Below are 22,400 nucleotides of genomic sequence, written 5' to 3'. Positions count from 1 at the left end.
GCTAACAATAACAGACTTCAAAAAAGACATTTCTTCATGAGGGCCTTATAGTCCAGAATGCCTTTTAAAAACTGATGCTAGTGAGAGAGATACATCCTTTCCTGGATGTTAACACTTTTAAAACCATGATGCAAACAATAGTTATTTCCCAATTGGATTGCTGTAACAATCTAAATGTAGGGCTCCCTGCAAAACTCATACACGGACTGCAGGTAATCATATATATTTCAGCCAGATTGGTATTGGGGTGTCCCTGTAGGACAAGTACGTCACCTCTACTTGATAGCTTGCACTGACTCCCCATTGTAGAACAAGCAAGATTTAATCTTCTTATCCTGATACTTTGGGCCATGAGGAGCAATGGACACACCTACATATTACACAGGTTGAAATGGTATGTGCCGGAGCAAGGTATTCTCCAAGGACAAGCAGGATGGCAGTCCTTAAACGTGGGTGACATCATCAGATGGAGCCTGGCATGGAAAACATGTCAGAGCTTCTAGACCTTTGACTGAGCCTCATTGAGCATGTTGAGGCATTCATTTTATCATGTCACGCGGGGACCTCTTCAGTCTCTTCTTTTTATGCGGAGCCTGTTGTCTTGTGGTCGGGTGAGAGCCTAACTTTTGCCAAATTTTTGGCCTACTTTACTTTTTTTTCACTATTTCTTTTTCACTGCCTTCTGTGGTTGACGTGGGGGCACCCCGTCGGTTCTCCTGTTAGCATCCCAGACAGGTTTTTCAGTGTGTATCTGTAAGCTTATTTTTGTCGATACCCCTGGGGTGGTGGTGCGCTCGTTTCCTGCCAGCCATTAATGGCCATCACTATCGATATCAATCTCTCATCTCTTATTTTGTGAAGACATTTCTACTTTGGGTTTTAAGCAGTGCTCCAGGTGTAAGAGGAGCATTTCTATCATGGACCCCCATGATAGATGTGTCCTCTGCGTTGTAGTATCGCATAACATCCAGGGTTGCAGCAAGTGTGCCAGGATGACCCCGAAGGGACGTAAGATCTGGCTCGATAATATGGAGTGCCTCTTCGGGCCGGAGAAGACCAATCCATTGGCATTGAGGGACCTCGGAACTGCACTGATGGACTTAGATCCATCGACATTAGTGGGGCCATCTGTTCCATTGAGGTTGCCAGCTAAGAGGGATGCTGAAGACTGGCCATCGTCAGGCTCTTCCAGGTCGAAGAGGTCCTCAGCACCGGGGAAGTCGAGAAAGCATCTGCATCGGTCCCTGTTGATGCACAATGCTGGGTATGGGAATGCACCAGCATCTGTTGTGATGCCCCTGTGGTGAGGAGAGCCAGTGCCCCCATCTCTTGAGGTCCCTGATGTCCCGAGGTACCGGTGTTCCTTCGTATCCGATGTCCTACATTCCAGTCCTGATGTCCCAAGTTCCGAGTTCCAAGCTCTTCATGTTACAAGTTCCAGGTTCTGAGTCCCGATCCTGATGTCCTTTGTCCAGTTCTGTTCCTGAAGTGTTGTCAGTCCCTAGCTCCGAATTCAGCCTGCTTGCCCGGACCTAGTCTTCAGCTGACCTTTCCTGGGAGTAAATCCGTCCTATCCAATGTCCGTTTTCTGGTGGCTGGAGCCCTCTTCCGGCAGGATTTGTCTTAGAGCACTGCCCGGATTCTTCCCCAATCCTGAACCTCTGTCTTCCTCCAAGTATCCTGAGTCCTTATCCTTGCCTGAGTCTTCCCAAGTTCCAAGTCCTCATCGGAGTACCCGGATCCTCACCTGACTCTCTAGAATCCACCTCTGATTTTCATCTATGTCTGAGCGTCTTACATCTGAGTTCCAAGTTACCTCATGTCCTCATCTCATCTGAGTTCCAAGCTACCCCAAGTCCTCATCTGAGCCTTTCCAAGTTCCAAGTCTTCGTCTGAGCCTTTCCAAGTTCCAAGTCTTCGTCTGAGCCTTTCCAAGTTCCAAGTCTTCGTCTGAGCCTTTCCAAGTTCCAAGTCCTCGTCTGAGCCTTTCCAAGTTTCCAAGTCCTCATTTGAACTCTCCCAAGTTCCAAGCCTTTGTCCGAGTTCGTCTAAGTTTCAAGTTCCAAGCACCAGTACCATCTTCTGTCTTCGACCTCTGTCCATCCTGCCGCATCTGCCACTTCCTAGTGGCAGGTCCGAAAGGATTATCTACTGGCTGGAAGGCTACCCCAGAGACCAGCATTGCGTTGCTGGGTCTCTACCGGTGCGTGCAGGTTCGGCGGAGGTTAGGGCGGTGGTCAGTCTGCTTTTCCCTTGGGACACGTCTTGCCTGCTGCGGCGCTTCCACCGGAGCCCCTCTCTGCAGTCGTGCCATGGTCCAAGGGCATACATCTCTCCGGAATCAGGAGCACTCCCTAGTGCTCCCGCAACAGTTATCCTTGGAGAACACCTTTTACAGGTAAGAGGTTCTGCTAAGTGAGGTGGCAAAACATTTTTCAGATAATTCAGAGAAAGAAGGGAGGCCAGATGTGGTATATTTATTTTTATTTATTTATTTATGGCTTGTTTATACCGATGTTCGAAGGACATCACATAGGTTTACATGTAACAGGAGGAGAAACATTACATAAAAAATGGTAAACATAAGGCAAAATAACAAGGTAGAACTGGATAAGGAGCAAAAAGATATAAAACATTATAACATTATAAACTTGGAATTTACAGTGTCAATAAATACAGCTTGGTGATTGGCAGGGGCAAAGAGCAGGGGAGGAGGATTATGAGAAGGCTTGTTTGAAGAGCCAGGTTTTTAGTTTGTTTTTTTAATTTGTGGGAGCAGGGTTCCAGTTGTAGGTCAGGTGGCATATCATTCCAGTTTGAGGGACCTGCTATGGATAGTGCTCTTTCTTTTGTGGCAGTAAGGCGGGGGGGGGGGTTAGTGAGGGGTATGTGTAAAGAACCATTGTATGTGGATCTGGTGGGTCTATTGGAGGTATGGAATTGTAGGGAGTCGTTGAGCCAGTGTACGTCATGGTTATATAGTATAGTGAAAGTGAAAGGTGATGAGCAATGTATGGAGAGAAACAAAGAAATGGAAGAAATATTAAACAAATATGTCAGTTGGGTGTTCACTAAAGAAGACCCTGTAGAAGGACTGTTGCTAGTTGACAAGACCATAGATAGGAATGGGATAGACTAAACTCCCTTTACAAAAGAGAACTTTTGGGAGGAACTAGGCAAACTGAAAGTGGACAAGCCCTGTGGCTGGATGAGATACATCCCAGGATACTGAGGGAGCTCAGAGATGTGCTGGCAGGTCCGCTGAAGGACTTGTTCAATAAATCCCTATAAATGGGAGTGATGTTTATGGGATTGGAGAAGAGCGATGGTGGTTCTGCTTCATATAAGTGGTAACAGAGAGGAGGCTAGAAATTACTGGCTAGTTAGCTTCACCCCTGTGGTGAAAAAATGAATGGAGTCTCTGCTAAAGGAAAAGATAGTGAACTATACAAATCTGAGGGTTCCTGGACCCGAGGCATCATGGATTCACCAGGGGAAGGTCCTGTCAGACAAATTGATTTTTTTTTTTTTTTTTTTATTGGGTGACTAGAGAATTGGATCAATGAAGAGCTCTCAATGTGATCTACTTAGATTTCAGCAAAGCTTTTGATACAGTCCCACACAGGAGGCATATGAGTAAAATGAGAAACTTGGGAATGAGACCAAAGTTGAAGGCATGGATTACAAATTAGTTGACTGATAGCAGACAACATGTAATGGTAAATGGAACCTACTCTGAAAAGAGATTGGTGTTAAGTGGAGTGCCACAGGGATTGGTGTTGGGACCAGTTCTGTTCAATATTTTTGTGAGTGATATTGCGGAAGTGATAGAAGGTAAAATTTGTCTATTTGTGGATGATACTAAGATCTACAACAGAGTGGATATGCTTGAAAGAGAAAAGCATGAAAAGCGATTTATGAAAACTTTAAGAGTGGTCGAAGATTTGGCAGCTGGGATTCAGTGCCAAGAAATGCAGAGTCATGCATCTGGGATGCGGTGATCCATAAGAGCTGTATGTGATGGGGGTGAAAGATTGATATGCACAGACCAAGAGAGGTATCTTGGGGTAATAGTGTCTGGTGGTCTGAAGATGGCGAAGCGATGTGACAAAGCAGTAACTAAAGCCAGAAAAATGCTGGGATGCATAGAGAGAGGAATAAGGTGTTAATTCCCTTGCACAGGTCCTTGGATAGGCCTCACCTCTGTAGTACAGTGTTCAGTTCTGGAGCCCGAATCTCAAAAAGGATAGAGACAGGAAAGAGGCTGTCCAGAGAAGGACAACCAAAGTGAAGTGGGGTCTGCATTGGAAGACCTATGAGGGAGAGACTGAAGGATCTGAATATGTATACCCTGGAAGAGAGGAGGTGCAGGATAGATATGATACAGACCTTCAGATTCCTAAAAGATTTTAATGATACGTGAACTTCAAACCTTTTCTGTTGGAAAGAAAACAATACAACCTAGGGGTCAGGAAATGAAATTCCAGGGGGATGACTCAGAACCAATGTCAGGAAATATTTCACCACCTTCTCTTCTAGAGAAGGTGGTGAAAACAAATACACTGTGGGGCGGATTTTAAGAGCCCTGCTCGCCTAAATCCAGGCGGATTTAGGCGAGCAGGGCCCTGCGCACCGGTGCGCCTATTTTACATAAGCCTACTGGCGCGCGCAGAGCCCCGGGACTCGCGTATGTCCCGGGGTTTGGCGAGGGGGGGCGTGTCGGGGGCGGGCCCGATCGGCGCGGCGTTTTGGGGGCGTGTCTGCAGCGTTTTGGGGGTGGGCCCGGGGGCGTGGTTACGGCCCGGGGGCTTGGCCGCGCCATCCGTACCCGCCCCCAGGTCGCGTCCCAGCGCGCAAGCGGCCCGCTGGCGCGCGGGGATTTACGTCTCCCTCCGGGAGGCATAAATCCCCCGACAAAGGTAAGGGGGGGGTTTAGACAGGGCCGGGCGGGTGGGTTAGGTAGGGGAAGGGGAGGGGAGGGCAAAAGAAAGTTCCCTCCGAGGCCGCTCCGATTTCGGAGCGGCCTTGGAGGGAATGGGGGTAGGCTGCGCGGCTCGGCGCGCGCCGGCTATACGGAATCGATAGCCTTGCGCGCGCCAATCCAGGATTTTAGCGGATACGCGCGGCTACGCGCGTATCCGCTAAAATACCCTACTGTGGAATACGGCTACGCGCGTATCTACTAAAATCCCGCGTACTTTTGCTTGCGCCTGATGCGCCAGCAAAAGTACGCCAATTCGCGCGGTTTGAAAATCTACCCCTGTGGATCTCTAAAGGCTAGAGGACAGAAATGAGAAAAGCATGCAAGGGAGTATCGTGCTGGTGTAGCGGTTACTACCCTTAGCAGAAGGCATGATGTTTACCAATAAGCCTTGATGCTTTTCGTGCAACTGCAACATTGCTCTCTGCTTAGACAGCTAAAGGACGGAAATGAAGAAAAGTATGTGGGCAAGGTAACTTTCTGGTATGATGGCTACTACCTGTAGCAGAAGACGTGGAGATTACTACCTTTAACCAATAAGCCTTGATGCTACATTGCTCCCTACTTAGATGGCAGGGGTGAAAAGAGGAATTGAATTCAGATGACAACCGAGGGCCCAACTTCTACAGCTGGGATATTGATACACAGACATAAGAGAAAAAGCACAGGACTGCTTCTACAGCCAAGTCGTAAAGGAAATGAAGAAAGTGTGCATGGCGGTAACTTGCTGCTACAGCAGTTACTACCTTTAGCAGAAGGCATGGAGAGTACTAAGCTTAATCAATAAGCCTTGATGCTTTTAATGCAACTGCAACATTGCTCCCCACTTTGACAGCAGGGGGAAAAGGGGAATTGGATTCAGAAAACAACCAAGAGGGCACCAGCTTCTATAGACTGGAGTACTGATATGCAGACATAAGGAAAAAAGCACAGCACTGCTTCTATGGCCAAGTCCATAAGCAAAACATGTCAAGCAGCTCTGTTTGAATTTTCAAGAAAGTTCATCACCCAGTAAAAACATGTTGCTAGCTGCAATTTTTATGGGTTATCATAAGGCTTGAGGATAACTGCACAGAGCGGCATTTACTACCCTTAAAAGAAACATGGGTATAACATGCAGAATGGCATTTACTATCTTAAGAAGCTTTCTGGACAGGCTGGATGTACCATCTAGTCCTTTTCTGTCATCATTTCTATGTAAGAGCTTAAATTTAGCCAGGGAGTTCATTTGTGCATTTCATCAGCGCGGAAAGAAAAAAGCCTATTTTAGAGAGAGGGCTTTTTGCATTTCTCTACCCTACTGTGGAATAATCTACCAGTTGATATCAGTTTAGAGCTAATTACCTAACCTTTAGGAAAAAGGTAAAACCTTGGATTTTTCCTAGGAGATAAGGTCAAAGGTAGTTGGCTGAAGATGTGGGATTTGTGGCTGATAATGTTTAGGCGAGCTACAGAATTTAATCTAACTGGAGAGAGGTTGTTTTGATATCTCCCACATTGGAGGCTCATGAATAAACTGTGCATCTTGGGGATGAATTCCAAGGGGGTACTACTGGATTAGAAATTGACTGAGTGATCAATGGCAGAGGGTGGTGTTAAACGGAATTTGTTCAGGGGAGAGAGAGGTGATTAGTAGAGTGCCTCAAGGATTAGTCCTAGGGCTGATTCTTTTCAAAATCTTTGTGAGCGATATTGCAGAAGGCTTAGAAGGCAAAGTTTATCTTTTCACAGATGACACAAAAATATGCAGTACAGTGGATGCAACTGAGGGACTATATAGAATGTGAAGTGACCTAAAAATGCTTGAAGAATGGTCAAATACTTGGCAGCTAAAATTCAGTGCAAAGAAAGTGCAGGATCATGCATTTGGGATGCAAAAATCCAAAGGAGCTGTATGTGGGGGTAGGGTGGAGTTGCTGATATTCACTGATCAGGAGAGACCTCATGATGATGATGTCTGATCTCAAGATGGCAAAACAGTGTGATAAGGCAGTGGATAGAGCCAGAGGGCTGCTAGTCTGCATAGAGAGAGGAATGACCAGTAGAAAAATTAGTGATGATGCTTCTGTACAGTCATTGGTGAGGTCTCATCTTGGAGTACTGTGTTCAGTTCTGGAGGCTGTATCTCAAAATGTATAGAGAATGGCAACCAAATGGTGTAGGAACTGCACAAAAAAGCATGTGAGATGAGATTTCAAGACCTGAACATATATACCCTAGAGGAAAGGAGAAACGGGTATGTGATATAGATATTAATGTACAATTAAGCCTTTTCCAGTGGAAAGGAAACTGTAAAACTAGGGGTCAAATTCTGAAGCTGCAAGGAGGCAGATTCCAGAACAACATCAGAGACTGCTGAAAGGATAGTGGATGCATGGAATGCCTTTCTGGAGGAGATAGTGAAGGCAAAGACTAGCAGAATTCAGAAAACGTGGGATAAACACAGAGGATTCTTTATTGCCAAGAAGATACTGGGGCTATATGCATGGAGCAGTGATTCATCCCAAAACCACATTGAAATTATTGTATTGTTCTTCCAGGAAAAGCATGGGGTGACCTGTATGGAGCCACAGATCAATCCTAAACAGAAGGCATGGAGGATAATGATTATAACACCTTGCTGGGCAGACTGAAGGGCCATTTCAGTTTCTTTCTGGCATCATTTACTATGTTACTATTGACATGTTTAACTGCTGTAAATGTGGCCATGTTTGTTGATGTATGGCTTGTTAGTAATTGATGTGAATTTAGTATGACTTCTATACACTGAAGTATCGCTGGAAGCATTCGCCTGTTATCCTAATTTGTGAATTTAAAATATAGTGTTTGTGTGCATAAACTGGAAAAATGTTAAACTTTTAGGAAAACCATTATGACACAAAAGTGTGTGGATTGACCTAATAGCTTAGTGGAAGCTATTGTGCACTGCCATTTGGAAGACCAAATTTAAGTTCCCAAGCCAAGCTTCTGCTCTCTGGGCCAGTTGGGAGTGGGAATGTTGTGAAGGCAGCATTCACATCTTATTGGAAGGAGGAAGTCTCTGCTGTTGGTCAATGGTAATACCTAGTGGCCATATATAAGGTCCACTCGAGCCAGATTCCAGAGGGAACCATGATTTGTAGCTCTTGCCTGAGGACTATCACTGTCATGGCTGGGCTGTATTGTGAGGGGAATATGAAAACTGGAAAATTTCCAGGTAGTTGTGAATAAAGCAACATGGCACAGGAGCCCAGTTCATATTGAGTTGGAATCCCAAATAAGCAGAAGGAAATTGCTGAGCCAAAACAACTTGCTTGTATTTTGCCTAACTTTGCAGATTGTCAAACTACTTCTTCGACATGGTGGGAATGCATTTCAAGCTAACAAACATGGGGAGCGACCAGTTGACGTAGCTGAGACAGAAGAATTGGAACAGCTACTAAAAAAGGAGGTGCCAATCTCTGATGATGAAGATAGCTATACAGGTTAAAGAAGAAATTTTATTGTACTGTTGCAGCAAATTGCATTACAAATATCTGCCTGATTTTATTTCCCAAACATTTTAACTGGGGCCGGCCCAGTGATTCAGAAATAATGTTGTACACTGCCAGGCAGAAGGTTCCCAATTCAGTCTCTGAGTCAAATCTTCCTCTTCCTAGGGCAGCTGGGACTGTGGATGCTTTAGATGCAGCATTCATAGCCTCCAAGGGGAAGGGAGTTGTGGTATTTCTCCTGAGCAGTACCTAATAACTAGATTCAGGGCTCATGATTGCAGGGTTCTGGAAGGAGCCCTGGTATATGGACCCTGGCTCAGGTGCATCGCTGCAATGACCAGACTAGAATGTTGGGGGAGGGTTGAATATAAAATAGAAGAAAAAAAAACTCTGGGTACTTGTGAAGGGGAAGGCTCATGGTGCCAGGATCCCAAACTTGGTTCTGATTGAGCTGGAAGCCCAAAGGAGCAGGAGAAAACTGGTATTCTATGAAGAATATTTCTTACTGAAAATTAACATCCACTTATTAAATGGCCAGAAGGAGGGCTAATTCATTGTGGACCAAAACATCTAAGAATAAGAACTTCTATTTTGTACTGTGATACATCCGTCCATGACATCAGAAAGTCCTCTGTTTCTCATGTTTGGATACCAGCAGTATGGTACCCTTTTCACTGTGGGATGATGTCTAATCCTTTTAAGTTAAAAATGTATTGTCTGTATAAGGGGGCGCTTCCACTTGGCTGGAGAGTGTCATGTGGATTCTGAGATCTTTTCTTTTTTGTTCTCTCTGATTTACTATACATTATTTTGTTTTGTGGTAAATTATTTTTTAATTGGCTTCAACATTTGGAACCATTGAATATTTCTTATATAACTAAAATTTTATTGTAATTAGCATTTGTACCTTTAAATCAAACAGGATCCCAACATGCTCTAACAGCACTAGTGCAATAGTATTAGGTGCCCTAGACATACCTTACAGGCTTGTGCTCCCTGCCAAGCACACAATTACAAATTATACATTTATAAAAGATTTTATATGGAAAAGGAGATTCAAAGTACAGTCTTCTGAGGTAAAAATATTACTTACAGCATGTATATTATATTTAAATGCATGACTGGCGCCAACCAGAAAATGCAGCAAAAGTGTGTTAGGACTATTTTAACATGTTGGCCCTCAGATAGCCATGAGTCAACTGAATTACAGTTACAGTGTTGTAAACTTACCATACCAAAACAACACTAACTGCTGGCATGCAAACAATAATAACCTTTCCTTTGAAAAGGCAACACTGCAAATATTACACCAGGCCCTAAAATACCAATAAACTTCCTATTAGGAAAACAGAACAAGCCAGAATGCTTGTACACAGAAACTGTACATTAGCAGAATCTCTCACTTCAGTCACTCATGCAGAACAAAGACAGACTCTCACCAGTATTGAATAAAGAGACTACAATGTATAAACAGAAACATCTGGATAAAAGCTGAAATGGAAATTGTAAGAAGCCATATACTGTATAAAGTGCAACAATGGAAAAACAAACATTATTCCTTATGAAAAACAACATAATCAAGAAATATAAAACATAATAGCCACCTATATAAGGATCAATGTCTCCTACAAGCCACAAAAAATATCCAAGTTCCAGTCCTTTCTTCACATTTTTGTAGAAATGTTTGATAACATAACCTCTCTCCCCCTTCTTTGCACTCTATCCTTTTCTCTACTCCTCCTTTATTTTTCAGTTATTCGTTATAATGTAACTTCCTTACTCCAGTTTCATTTCCTCCTCTTCACTTTCGTTTTATGTAAACCGATGTGATGTCCATAGGTATATAAAAATGTTTAAATAAATAAATAAATAATAATCTCAAGGGTCAATTCTTCCTTTTCCAGTTCCCCAGCATCAAGCTTCACCTTTGTGTCTAGCTCATGGAATTGCACCCTGTAGTCTTTTTCTTTGGCCATTTCTACATACAGCTTCATTTCCCAGGGCTTGGTATTTGTGTTGCTTACTATAATTGGAGAGATTTTCATCAGTTGCTTTCTTTGCACCACTCTAGCTCCATTCATGTACATCTCCAAGCAAGGCAAACATCGTACATTATACCCATCTTGCTGATAAAAATAATCACTTGTACTGAACATTCTGCCACCGGGATTCTGGTCAAGCAGGACCCTCTGCTTTTGCTGTGCAGGGTGCCTTTGCCCACATCTATGAGGAGGTTCCACTGAATTTAGAACATTGGTTAATAAACACACAGTGCTCATATCGATCCATCATCTGAACACTCATCTCAAGTGGTGCCCTATGTGCATCCTTCCTTTCTCCTTCAGCATAGGCTAAAGTCACTGGAGGTTTATAATCACTGTAGACTCGCTTAGATTGCTCTCTCTCAATGAGAGGTTTTCCATTGCCAGAGTGCAGGGACCCCCGTCTGGCTCAACTGGGACCACAAAAACATCAAGGTCAAGGTGAGAAGTATCTACAAAGCTATGGCTGTGGGCTATTGTTAGGATAGCACTCATGGTTTCTTCTTCAGTCCTGGGACTTCTTTGGTAAAGTGGCTTCTCTCTCCACAATAGAGTCATGCCTGTGAGTCTAAGTCCTGTAGTTCTTTTTCTCTGGATCTTCTGACTCCTCTATGTACAGATTTTTCTATCTTGTTTATCATTTACAATACACCTCTCTTGGTCTGACTTGCAGTGTCTTGTATCATTCCCTTAACCTCTTCCTCTAGATTTCCTACACCCATCTTAGGTATCATAGGAGTAAGAGGGATATGCCAGACTATACCAGCTTGCACTGCTTGTGCTATCTGAGTCAGCGACAGCTGTTGCTGGTTAAATTATTCTTACAGTGCTCACTGCTGGGTGTACTGGTTCTGTATCATAGGCTGTAGCTGCTGCTGTCCCTCTACGAAGGCCCATAGTAAAACTTCCATTATTTGTGTAGTAGGTGCTCTGCTGTAGTCAAGGCTTTTCAGCTTCCAGAGGACCATTGCTCTACTCAAGAACATAACACAAAAAGCTCTGCTTTTTCTTTTCTTTTTTCATGGAAAAAGGAAAAAAAACAACCTAGCCTGTCTGCTCTGACTCACTCACTCTCTCACTATCTGGACAGATTTTGCCCCCTTGGCCCACTTGTACATATGTTTAGGGCTGCCGCTAGGCCCCTGGAAAGAAAAAAAAAAATTCTTTAGCACACACCTCTGCACTGTGCTGGTGCTTAGAACAGACATCCCACTGCTGCTATCACACATGATAACATACAAGCAGTCTTTGGCTTGTTGGAGGACAGAGTAGTCTGGACTCGGGCGTTATCTCAATAGAATTAACTTTATTTACAATATAACAGAAAAATAGGCAGAAAAGGTCTGCTTATTCAGCAGTGCTAAATCAAAAGGTTACAGCAATAGGCCAGTTTTGTAGAAGAGGCTGCCTTTTCCTTATCCTCAGGGTCTCCTGTTCCTTACTGGGCCTATTCTCTAGCTTAGGGAAATGCCCTTGGACTAGAATTCCCTTCTGGGCTGTCTTAAGGAAGACCCAGGTCCTTGTCTTTTAAGGGGATCCTGATATACACTCCTTTACAGGAAGTCTTCTCCATTCCAAACTTCAATCTTTAGCTCAGCCTGCCTGGACATTAAGTCAACTAGTGGCTTCAGTGCAATTGCATTCAGAAATAAGCAAGACCATCTTTGCATAAAGATAATATTCCACTGGAAAATGTTACAATTTTAAATTATCAAAATCAGGACACACAAAGGAGTCCTATCTCATTTCTCCTTTGATCCCTATTAAGTCTTTCTGAATGAGGATTAAAGACTAATTTGGTCAGAGTTCCCCTGAGTTCTGTAGCAGCATATAATCAGCATTCAGAAGGAATTCTATTTTTTAACAACTTACAATTGCTAGATTCATGAAAATCCTAAATCATCTTTGTCCTCCAATTAGGGATCCTCATGCTCCATGGGATCTGAACATAGTCTATGTTCAGCTCATGAAATACCATTTGAGCCTCTAGGCCCAAAGCAGAACTGAAATTTCTTTCTTAAATTTTATTTTTGATAGCAGTTACCTCTGTACATGGAATTAGTTAATAGTCTAGCCTAATATTCTCTGTATACACAAATTTATGAAAAAGGGTAGTTAAAAACTCATCCAAAATGTCTATCTAAAGTAGCTTGTCAGTTTTTGTTTGAATCAGTCCATTTTTTTACCAACATTTTCGACTAGGCTTCATGCCAGTAAAGACAAGCAGGCCCTTCATACCTTCTACTGCAGAAGAGTGTTCTTGTTGCATTTGGAAAGAACAAAGATTTATAGAAGATCATCTCAACTATTCATCTCTTTCAACCCACTAAAATAAGGACTTCCATTGCAAAACCAATTGTTTCCATATGGATATCTAGTTGCGTGTCTTACTGCTATGCTCAGTCTGGTTAGCAACTTCAAAATAAAGTAAAAGCACATCTTGTTAAAGCTACTGCAGTTTCCTTAGCCCATCTTTGCTCTGCTTCCATTAAAAAGAAAATCTGCAAAGCTGCCACCTAGTCTTCTGTCCATACTTTCACTGCTCATTATTTCTAGGAAAGTTCATTTCAAGATAGCAGCTTTGGCCAAGCAGTTCTCAAAAGTTTATTTAATGAATTCCTTCAACTGTCTTCTTTTGGAGTACGTATATCCAATGGCTAATATAAAAATCTAACAAATTCATGCAGCCGCAGCTTAGGAGTTCTCACTTGTTTAGCTGGTTATGTCCTGCTTGTCCACACAGAAAACGAAATTGCTTACCTGCAACAAGTATTCTCCTTTGACAGCTAGACAAATCAGCCTCCCTCCTCCATATAGAGTTCACTTGCGATAAAGACTGAAGAGACTCGCGTGGGGGCTACGCAGGAACCCTTGTGCATACTCAGAAAGACCTTCTCTGAGAGAGCAGTTTCTGTCTCTGTGCAGTCAGATGATATTGCCCATTTGCATGGCTGATTTTGTCCTGCTGTCTATGGAGATCACCTGATGCAGGTAAGCAACTACATTTTATTCAAAAAGCAGCATGTACAGCTCTCGACTGCTATGGTACCTAAATTGCATTGAGCCTATGAAGTAGTAACTTTGTGGCAAACCTGTTGAGCTAGTTTCACCAATAATTAGTTTCACTAATTATTAGTGAAATAATTTAGAATAAAAAGATGACACTTGCATGTCTGCATCTTATGACTTTGCTTATGATAGTTTGATATGCGGATGAGCAATTTTTAATCTATGTGGGACTGTTATACAAGGCTATACAATGTTCATTGCTTTATTGTGAACTTCTACATTTTCTTGCTTAGTTTTCTTCTTTTCTTAATTCAGATTCAGAAGAACCTCCATCTGTAAATCCTTCCAGTGTAGATGAAAATTTAGATTCTGAAGGTGAAAAAGAATCTTTGAACAATGAATGTAAACACATTCCTGGAAAAGCCTCCCGATCATCTGCTCTTGATGAATATGAGTTTAAAGATGATGATGAAGATGAAAGTGACATTAGTCAACTGATTGATGATAAACATGTTCTCCGAAGAGATATCAGAAAGGAAAGTGATTCTGAAATGGAAAACGATGCCCTTTTCATGAAACAAGAAAGAGTAGATTTCCCAAAGGTGTACAAAACTAGAAAACAGAAACCTTCTAGAGTTTTGTTTTCAAGTTCAGAAAGTTCAGATGAAGAAATTATTCAAGACAAAACGGTCCTCTCTCCTCCCTGTTCTGTCACTGAAGGTTGCAATTCTGATTTAAGAACTAAAAAGGAACATGGCCTTTCAAATGAACAGAAAGAAAAAGGAAAGGTTAAAAAGAAACTGAAGAATCAGAGCAAAAATAAAGAGAATCAAGAGCTAAAACAAGAAAGAGACAGAAAAGAAAATAGGGTATCAAACTTAACACTCAACTCAGGATTAGATTGTTTAGATAAAATCAGAGAAGAGGAGAATTTTAGGAAGTCTTTATGTTCAAAAGATGAACCCTCATTGCATTTGTTTCATATCACAGCTGGCAAATCTTCAAAGCATCCTTATGGATTAAGTGAAAAGTTATCAACATCACTAAAGCAAGAAAACATTAAGACATGTTTGCTAACAGGAGGTACTGATGTTTCATTGCAGTCTGAACTAGAGCGGTATGAGCACAATTTAGATTCTGAATATACACTGGAAAGTTGTAGCAGCAAATCTTGCAAGCACAAAGAAAAAAGTAAACATCAGAAAGAAATGCTTTTAGAATTTGGCGAGAAGTCTAGTCCCAAATGTAAAGATGATGAGATTAGCCCTATATTTGAAAATTCAGAATGTGTATTGAAGAAAATGGATAAAGAGGGTAAAATATTTAAAAAACATAAACTGAAACATAAAGAAAAGGAAAAAGACAAACATAAAAAAGATCAAGATATGGAAAAAGAAAAGCCAAAGCATAGGAATACTATGAAAGATGTGGAAAGGAGCATAGAGTTTGACAGAGAATTTTGGAAAGAAAATTTCTTTAAAAGTGATGAAATTGAAGATGAGTTGTTAAATGCAGAATCAGCGACTTTGCCATCAGAAAAAAAGAATAATTTAGATAAACCGCTAATAAAAGAAGAAAAATCAACAAAAGAAAGCCACATCCAAAAAGAAAAAATTATAAAAGATGAACGAGAAAAAACAAAGAAGGAGCATGAGAAGTTTAAGGATGAAAAGGGGAAAGATATGAAAGAGAACATGTTTACAGACAGAGAGTCAGAACTCTTTTCTTTGAATGTAGAACTTAAGGAGGAGCCTATTGACAGGCATTTAGAGAAAGAAATGGATAATGGAATGGAAGAAACAAGCATAAAGGAAAATAAAGAAAAGACTGAAAAGAAATCACCAGATAAAGAAAGGGAAACTGAAAAACTTGACAGAAAAATTATGGAGAAAGAAAAGAAGATAAAACATGATCATAAACTAGATAAAGAAAAACCTGAAGCATATGAATGTACAGAAAAATTAAGAGAAAAAACAAGTTTGCAGTCAACAGAAAAATCCCATAAAGAAATTGATAAGATAAAGAATGTTTCTGGTACTAAAAAAAATGATGACAAAGAGAGAAGCAAAGACAAGCTTGATAAAAAACATGATAAAGAAAAGGGTGATAGGGAACGACACACAGGGGAAAATAAGGAGAAGCACTGTATAGAGAAAAAAGTTAAATTATTAGAAAAAGATTATGATTATAGTAGAATTGATAAAAGTAAATTGAAAGAAAAGGAGCATAAGAAAAAGGAAAAATCCAGAGAGAGAGACAGTTTAATGATAGTAAATGTAAAGCATTTACAAGAAGAAAGACGACTTAGTATGCCAGAAAGTAGTAGGGTAAGCCATGAAAAATTGTCTATAAAAGAGAAGCCAAGAGATGAAATATTAAAAACACCAGAAGGGAAAGAGAGAGATAGAAAGGATAAAGATATAGATAGATATAAAGAAAGAGACAAACACAAAGATAAAATACAGCTAACTGTACTGAAATTAAAAACTTCTGAAACTGACAAACTTAAATCTAAATTGTCACCAACTCCAAAAGATGCTCGACCTAAAGAGAAAAGACTAGTGAATGATGATTTGATGCAAACAAGCTTTGAAAGAATGTTAAGTCTTAAAGATTTGGAAATAGAACAGTGGCATAGGAAACATAAGGAAAAAATAAAACAAAAAGAAAAAGAGAGATTAAGGCATCGATCTTGTTTAGAGTTAAATAAAGTAAAAGATAAAGATAAACCAAAACAGTTGCTAACTGAATCAAAAAACAAAGAGCTGATTCGTTCTAAAAGCTCTGAGTTGTCAGACACTTACACAAAGGAGAAGCAGTTGAAAGATGCTACAAGTAGCAGATCACAGTCTATGGACATGAAGAATTTGACAAATTCTTTGACAAAGTCTTTGATAGTTTTGGATAATAGTCTGACTAGATCTCCTAGGTCTGAAAATGAAAAAACAGGTTTAAGCTCTAGGTCAGTGTCTATGGTTTCGGTTGCTAGTTCAGAGGACTCTTGTCATACAACCATGACAACTCCCAGACCTTTAATTGAGTATGATTCTGATTTTGCTTTAGAAGGTTCTGATTCCCAAATGTCCTTTTCACAATCACCATTTTTATCAAGTGCCAAATCTCCTGCTATTCTTGAAAAAGAATCTGATTGCATAGCTGAATTGCCTGACCGAATTAAGTCACCTATCGGTAGCAAACTCCCACTACCCTATCTCCGATCAGCTTCTAATGAAGATGTTAAATTGGTTCTAAATGAGTGCCAACCAGTGGTAGAAATGAGACGGTGCAGTATGCCAACTCTTACTTTGGAACAAACTAAGCAAACTCAAGCAGTATCAGAAAGTAGTATGCACGAAAATGGTCAGAGTGTTTTGCTAGCAATGTCAAAGCCAGAATTATCTTCATGTGAAACGACTGAAAGGGACTTTCATAACATTTCTAACTTACATTCCACATTTTCATCTTCTCCAATTAGATCTCTCAGCAGCAAGTATGTTTTGTCTGATGCAAAAGTTAGCAATGCTTTTCAAATCAGCCCAATAGAAATGAACTCTTTGCACCCAGAGTTATATAACCAGATTGGTCTTAATCAGCAAAATAAAGCTTTGGTTATGCCAACTGATTCAATAAACACCAGTGAACAAGACTCGGAAATCAAAAAATTGAAGGAACAGAATATGTCTGGATTTCCACCTCAAGAACTCATTGACTTGGGAATAACAACTAAACCACCAGAATCTCCTACAGTTTTGTCTTCTCATTCACCCCTCTCTCTACTAGTATGTACACAGTCAGTTACAGATACACGGAGTATGTCAAAAAACATACATGTAACAGGTACTGTTAATCAGGAACCAGTCATGTTACAGGAACAAAATCTTGTCCAGACTACCAGTTCTGTTTTGATTACCAGTTCTTGTATAAAAGAAACTGAAACTCTTGTATTGCCAGCAGATAAACAAATGACAGACATAGGTCCTGTTGTGCATACTGAAAGCCCCAATCAGAGTAATCTACAGGATTCTGAGAGAATTACTGCATTATCATCCACATTGCTATCCGAAAAGAACATTACTGCAAGTGATGATTCTTTGCAACTATATGGAAATTCTGGTGCATTTAACAAATTTGAACTTCGGACATCTCAAGTTGATGGAGAGCCAGCTGACACTCAGGGCATCCCAAATGGAAAAGGACACAAGCATGAATGTTCAGTTTCAGTCTGCCTTCTTAATAAATTTGATTCTGATTCATCAGACATAAATGAAACAGGAGGGGGACCGAAAGCAAATAGAAACAAATCAACCCAGCAAAATTATGACACAGATGTATCAAGAGAAGTTGAAAACCCAATGTACATTCCATCTCATTTGGAAAATCATTCACAACAGCCTGTTCAAGAACACTTTCAAAAATTCAGTCAGCCAGTTAAACTAGACATAGAAGACAATGCTGAAGATAAAACAGGGCAACAAGAAATTCCTCAAAGAATTACAAGGAACAGAGCAAGTATTTTGGCCAGCCAAAATAAGCAGATCCTCACAGGCTGTTCACAAGTCTCTGACAGAGATGCTATTGAATTAGCAGCATCTCTCAGAGGAAGGATAAGGTTAACAGAGGAAGAAGATGGTCAAGTACACCACCCACGGAAAAGAAAGATAACTCGTGTGCCTCAGCCCGTACTTGTAAGCCCTTCATTACTGCAAGCTAAGGAAAAGACACAGCAGTCTCTTGCTGCCGTTGTAGATTCTCTCAAACTGGAAGACATTCAGCCTTATCAGTCTGAAAGAGCAAATCCATATTTTGAGTACTTACACATAAGGAAAAAAATAGAAGAGAGACGAAAATTATTATGCAGTGTCATTCCCCAAGCACCTCAGTATTATGATGAATATGTGACTTTCAATGGATCCTATCTTCTGGATGGAAACCCTCTAAGCAAGCTTTGCATTCCAACTGTAAGTAACAATGTTCTACTTTATGCAGTATGATTCAGTTATTGATGCAATATAGCAAAATATGTTAATACATTGAATCTCTCCATTTGCTTTATGCATGATTAATGCAGTATGTTTCTTTTTATTAGAAGTATCATTTGTATCTACTCCAGTTATGTACCTTAGCATTCAGTGTTTTGGTGTGAGCAGGGACTTGGCACAAACAAGCAAAAATAATCAAATTTAAAAGCCCATTGCGGAAGGGTGGTTTTAATTCTATTTCTATGCAAGTCCTACACATTTCTGGTTAGATCTTTCCTCATGTTCTAAACCTGTTTTCTTTCCCTAGAAAAGTCCAAAAATATTTCAGTACCTTTGTTATAATCACAAATACTGGATATATGCAGAGCACCTCCCTTTAAATTGCTTAAATTTTTTGCTTTGTGGAAATTTGATGTCTGTAATGACAGTTTACATATCTTGTGGTATAAATTCTGGCTTTATCTCTGGATTACAGAATTAGTAGAAACGCTTATTAAAAAGTTGAAAACTTGCATGGTGTATTCTAAACTTTTGTAGAGTTTTCTCAGTCTTGAAGTTTTCATTTTAGAGTTGATATTCCTTGAGGATCCTCAAGCCTTTATTGACATCATACAATGCCTCAAAGAAAAAAAAAGGAAAATGTCAGTTGTTGAAAACAGTTGTCTGGTTGACTAAAATTATACATGTATGACAGCACATTTCATTGTAGCTCACTGAATCATAACGTTTACATAGCGAGCTTAAAATCAGTAGAGAGATATTTCATGAAATGTTATTTTAACTTTTCATATTTCATCCCCTTTACATGCCATTGTGTGAATATTTTGATCGCTTTTTACTGCCTCCCTGTATATAATTTCTCTCTTCACCATAGCTGATAGGAATGGCCATAATCTTTGCAAGAAGTTTAGTATCAAAATTAAGGAGAGAAATGGGCCGATAGGAAGCTGGAATAGTAGGGTCCTGACTCCCCTTAGGAAGGACAATGATCATAGCAGAGTTGGGAGAGAGTGGGAATGTCCCCTAATCTTTTAAAGAGTGAAGCATTTCGCCGACTGGGCCTACTAAGTCTTGGGCCAAGAGTTTGTAAAATTCAGTGGGCAGGCCATCCGGCCTCAGAGCTTTCAGAAGTTTAGCCGACTTAATTTCATTTAGTATTTCTTGGTATTGAATGGGACGATTGAGTTGTTGCAGCTGGGTTTCAGACAAACAAGACAGGTCCACTGTGTCTAAATAAGATTGAATATCACCTGCAGGGCTGGGGACAGTTGTATATAATTGTTGATAGAACTCTCGAAAAATCTGACATATATCCGGGCCTGAATTGACCAGTTGGCCCAGAGCCGAGCACAGGGTGGTCAACAAAGGTGTGCCTTTCTCTCGGCGTGTTAAATTGGCCATTGTTCTGCCCATTTTGTTGCCTTATAAGAAACAACGCCCTTTATAGTACCTCAGTCCCTTCTTTGCTTGTTGGTGCAGTAGGGTATTTAGGGTAGTTTGAATATCAAAGAAAGCTTTTTGCTTGGCTGCTGTGGGGTTAGAGTCATACCGCCGCTTAGCCATGTAGAGCTGTTTTTCTAAAGTAAGGATGTCTGACTTTAGCGCTTTGTTTCTTTTGGCCACATATGAGATGATGTCCCCCCTTAACACTGCTTTCGCCGCCTCTCAGAAAAGAACTGGGGAGTCTACGTGTGCAGCATTGAAGGAAGCATAGTCCTGCCACTTCTTTTTTAGATAGGCGCAAAACTGCTGATCCTTATAAAGGAATCTTGGGAAGTGCCATAGGTGCTGAGAAGGAACAGGGTGGAGACCTTCCAAGTCGATCCAGACTGGTACATGGTCAGAAATGAGAATGGGACCGATCTGGGAGCCTTGCACCTTAGTGAATGTTCCCCTATCCACTAATAAATAATCAAGATGGGACTGTGTGGCATGTGCACGCAAAATATGGGTGTATTCCTTATCAAGAGGGTGCAGTGCCCCCCAGCTATCTATCAAATCCAAAGTGGCGCATATATAGGGCAACCCTTTTATGAGAATTCGGCTAGGGCAGCAAAGGGGGTCGTGATCTATCCAAACTGGCACCTCAATACAATTAAAATCACCTCCCAGAATTAGAGGGGTTTGAAGATGTGGCGCTAGCAGTTTGGTAAGCTGGTGAAAAAGCACATATGAGTACTGATTCGGAGCATAGATATTACAAAGCAACAGCGGTTTTCCTCCCAAGATTCCCTCTACTAACACATAGCGGCCTTCTGAATTAGCAATCATGTGCGTATCCTGAAAGGGAACAGATTTCCCTATTAAGATTGCCACCCCCACTTTCCCAGACATGGCATGGGCAGCAAAAACCTTACCTACCCATTGACGACACAACTTCTGATGTTCAGGTTGAGACGTGCTTCTCTTGAAGCATCATGATGTGTGCTTGCCAGCATTGTAGAGCTTGTAACACTTTAAAGCATTTAGTGACACACCCAAGACCACATACATTCCAAGTAACACAACATATGGGAGGGGTCATCGAGAAACAGGCCTGAGGGTAGTAACTGATAAAAGACAATAGTACCAGACATGCTTTGGGACAGGACCCCCCAGCCTAGGCCCGGTCCCCCACCCAACAAAAATGACACTGCCCAGCCAGAACCTTAAGGATAAAACTCTCCGATTTAAATTTTGTTCCTTCGATAGGCCTATATCCTCCCTACCCTACCCCCCTCCTATCCCCTATAACCCACATCCCGAGTACAACTTATAAACAACTAGGGAACGCAACAGAGTGCGCCCAGGAGGTCACCAAAAAGATGCACTGGGTCCCCACTCCCCATACATCAATCAGAAAATAATAATAATATGCCTTCACCAAAGGCAGTTCGGTGAAAGTCCATGACTGTGCTCTTAGGCAGTCACTTAACCACTGACCTAGTTCGTAGTGAACAGTTAAGAGGCAGGTGTTGCGACCATCAGTCTGCGACGGCTTCGCCCCGCCTACCTTACTCTTCTTGCGGCTCCTCCTGCTCACCTCGGACTACTAGCTGCCGCAGCATCTGTCTGCTGACCTCTCCGGCATCCCCAAACCGGCTTTGGTGCTGCTTCCCGCCATACTCCTCCAAGGTACCATAGGGGGCATGCGCGCACGCTGCCCTCATCTTTATTTCCTCGGCGCGAACCTCAGGGGCATCCCTCCTGAGATGACGTCACGCTGCTCGGATATTTAAGCCTACCACTTTTGCTAGCTAATCGAGTTAGCAACTCTCGCGGATTATTACGGATGGGATTCGCTCTCCGTACCGAAGCTACTCTGCCACTCCAGCATTATCTGGAACTCTTACTGCTAATGGGGTACCCGCTCCTCGGGGGCCTCTTCTGCTTCTTTCAGGTGCTATTAGGAAACCGGTACTCGATCCTCAAGGGCCCATGTTCCCTGAGTCGCTGCCTGCATCTACTACCCTTTCTACTTGGAAGACTTCACTAACGGTTTCCATTTGTGAGTACAACTACCATCTATTCCACAGTACTGCTTCCCTGGAACCAGGTACTCGCTCCTCGAGGGCCTGCCCTCTGTTCCAGTGCCAGACCTCTTCGTCTAGTGGAATCGCTGTGTGAGTACAATATCACTGAGTCTCCCTGCTCTAAGGGATCAGGTACTCGCTCCTCAAGGGCCTGCCCTCCCTATCTCGGAGCTTCTCCTATTCTACCTGTGACTCTGTATGTTTCTCACTATGTACTCATTACTCTGTCTCTTTCCACTACAGTACAGCCAAGCAGAGGATTCACTGTTCCAGTGTCCTTTGGGATACTCGCCCAGCCGGGCTCAACACCTACTACTCACTACTGCCAACTCTGGTGGTTTTCAAAACTGTTTAAATAAAGATTTAATCTGTGTTTGTGTGTCCAGAATCTAGCCTGACACCGT

General features: G+C 41.6%; 1 protein-coding gene across 5 annotated transcripts in view; it reads left to right on the top strand.

Annotated features, from left to right (window-relative positions):
- ANKRD12 (ankyrin repeat domain 12) overlaps positions 1–22,400 on the top strand; it is a 272,151-nt gene that overhangs the window by 175,452 nt on the left and 74,299 nt on the right. For all 5 annotated transcript variants that reach the window (XM_029591003.1, XM_029591004.1, XM_029591002.1 and 2 more), the window contains 2 exons: positions 8,298–8,445; positions 13,821–18,463. In XM_029591003.1, coding sequence (XP_029446863.1) covers positions 8,298–8,445; positions 13,821–18,463 — 4,791 coding nt within the window. The remainder of the gene's footprint in view (positions 1–8,297; positions 8,446–13,820; positions 18,464–22,400) is intronic.

This window comes from Rhinatrema bivittatum, chromosome 2, assembly GCF_901001135.1.
Source record: "Rhinatrema bivittatum chromosome 2, aRhiBiv1.1, whole genome shotgun sequence".
Taxonomy (NCBI): Eukaryota; Metazoa; Chordata; class Amphibia; order Gymnophiona; family Rhinatrematidae; genus Rhinatrema; species Rhinatrema bivittatum.
Note: the sequence above shows the minus strand (reverse complement) of the source record. Positions and strands in the feature narration are given on the sequence as shown.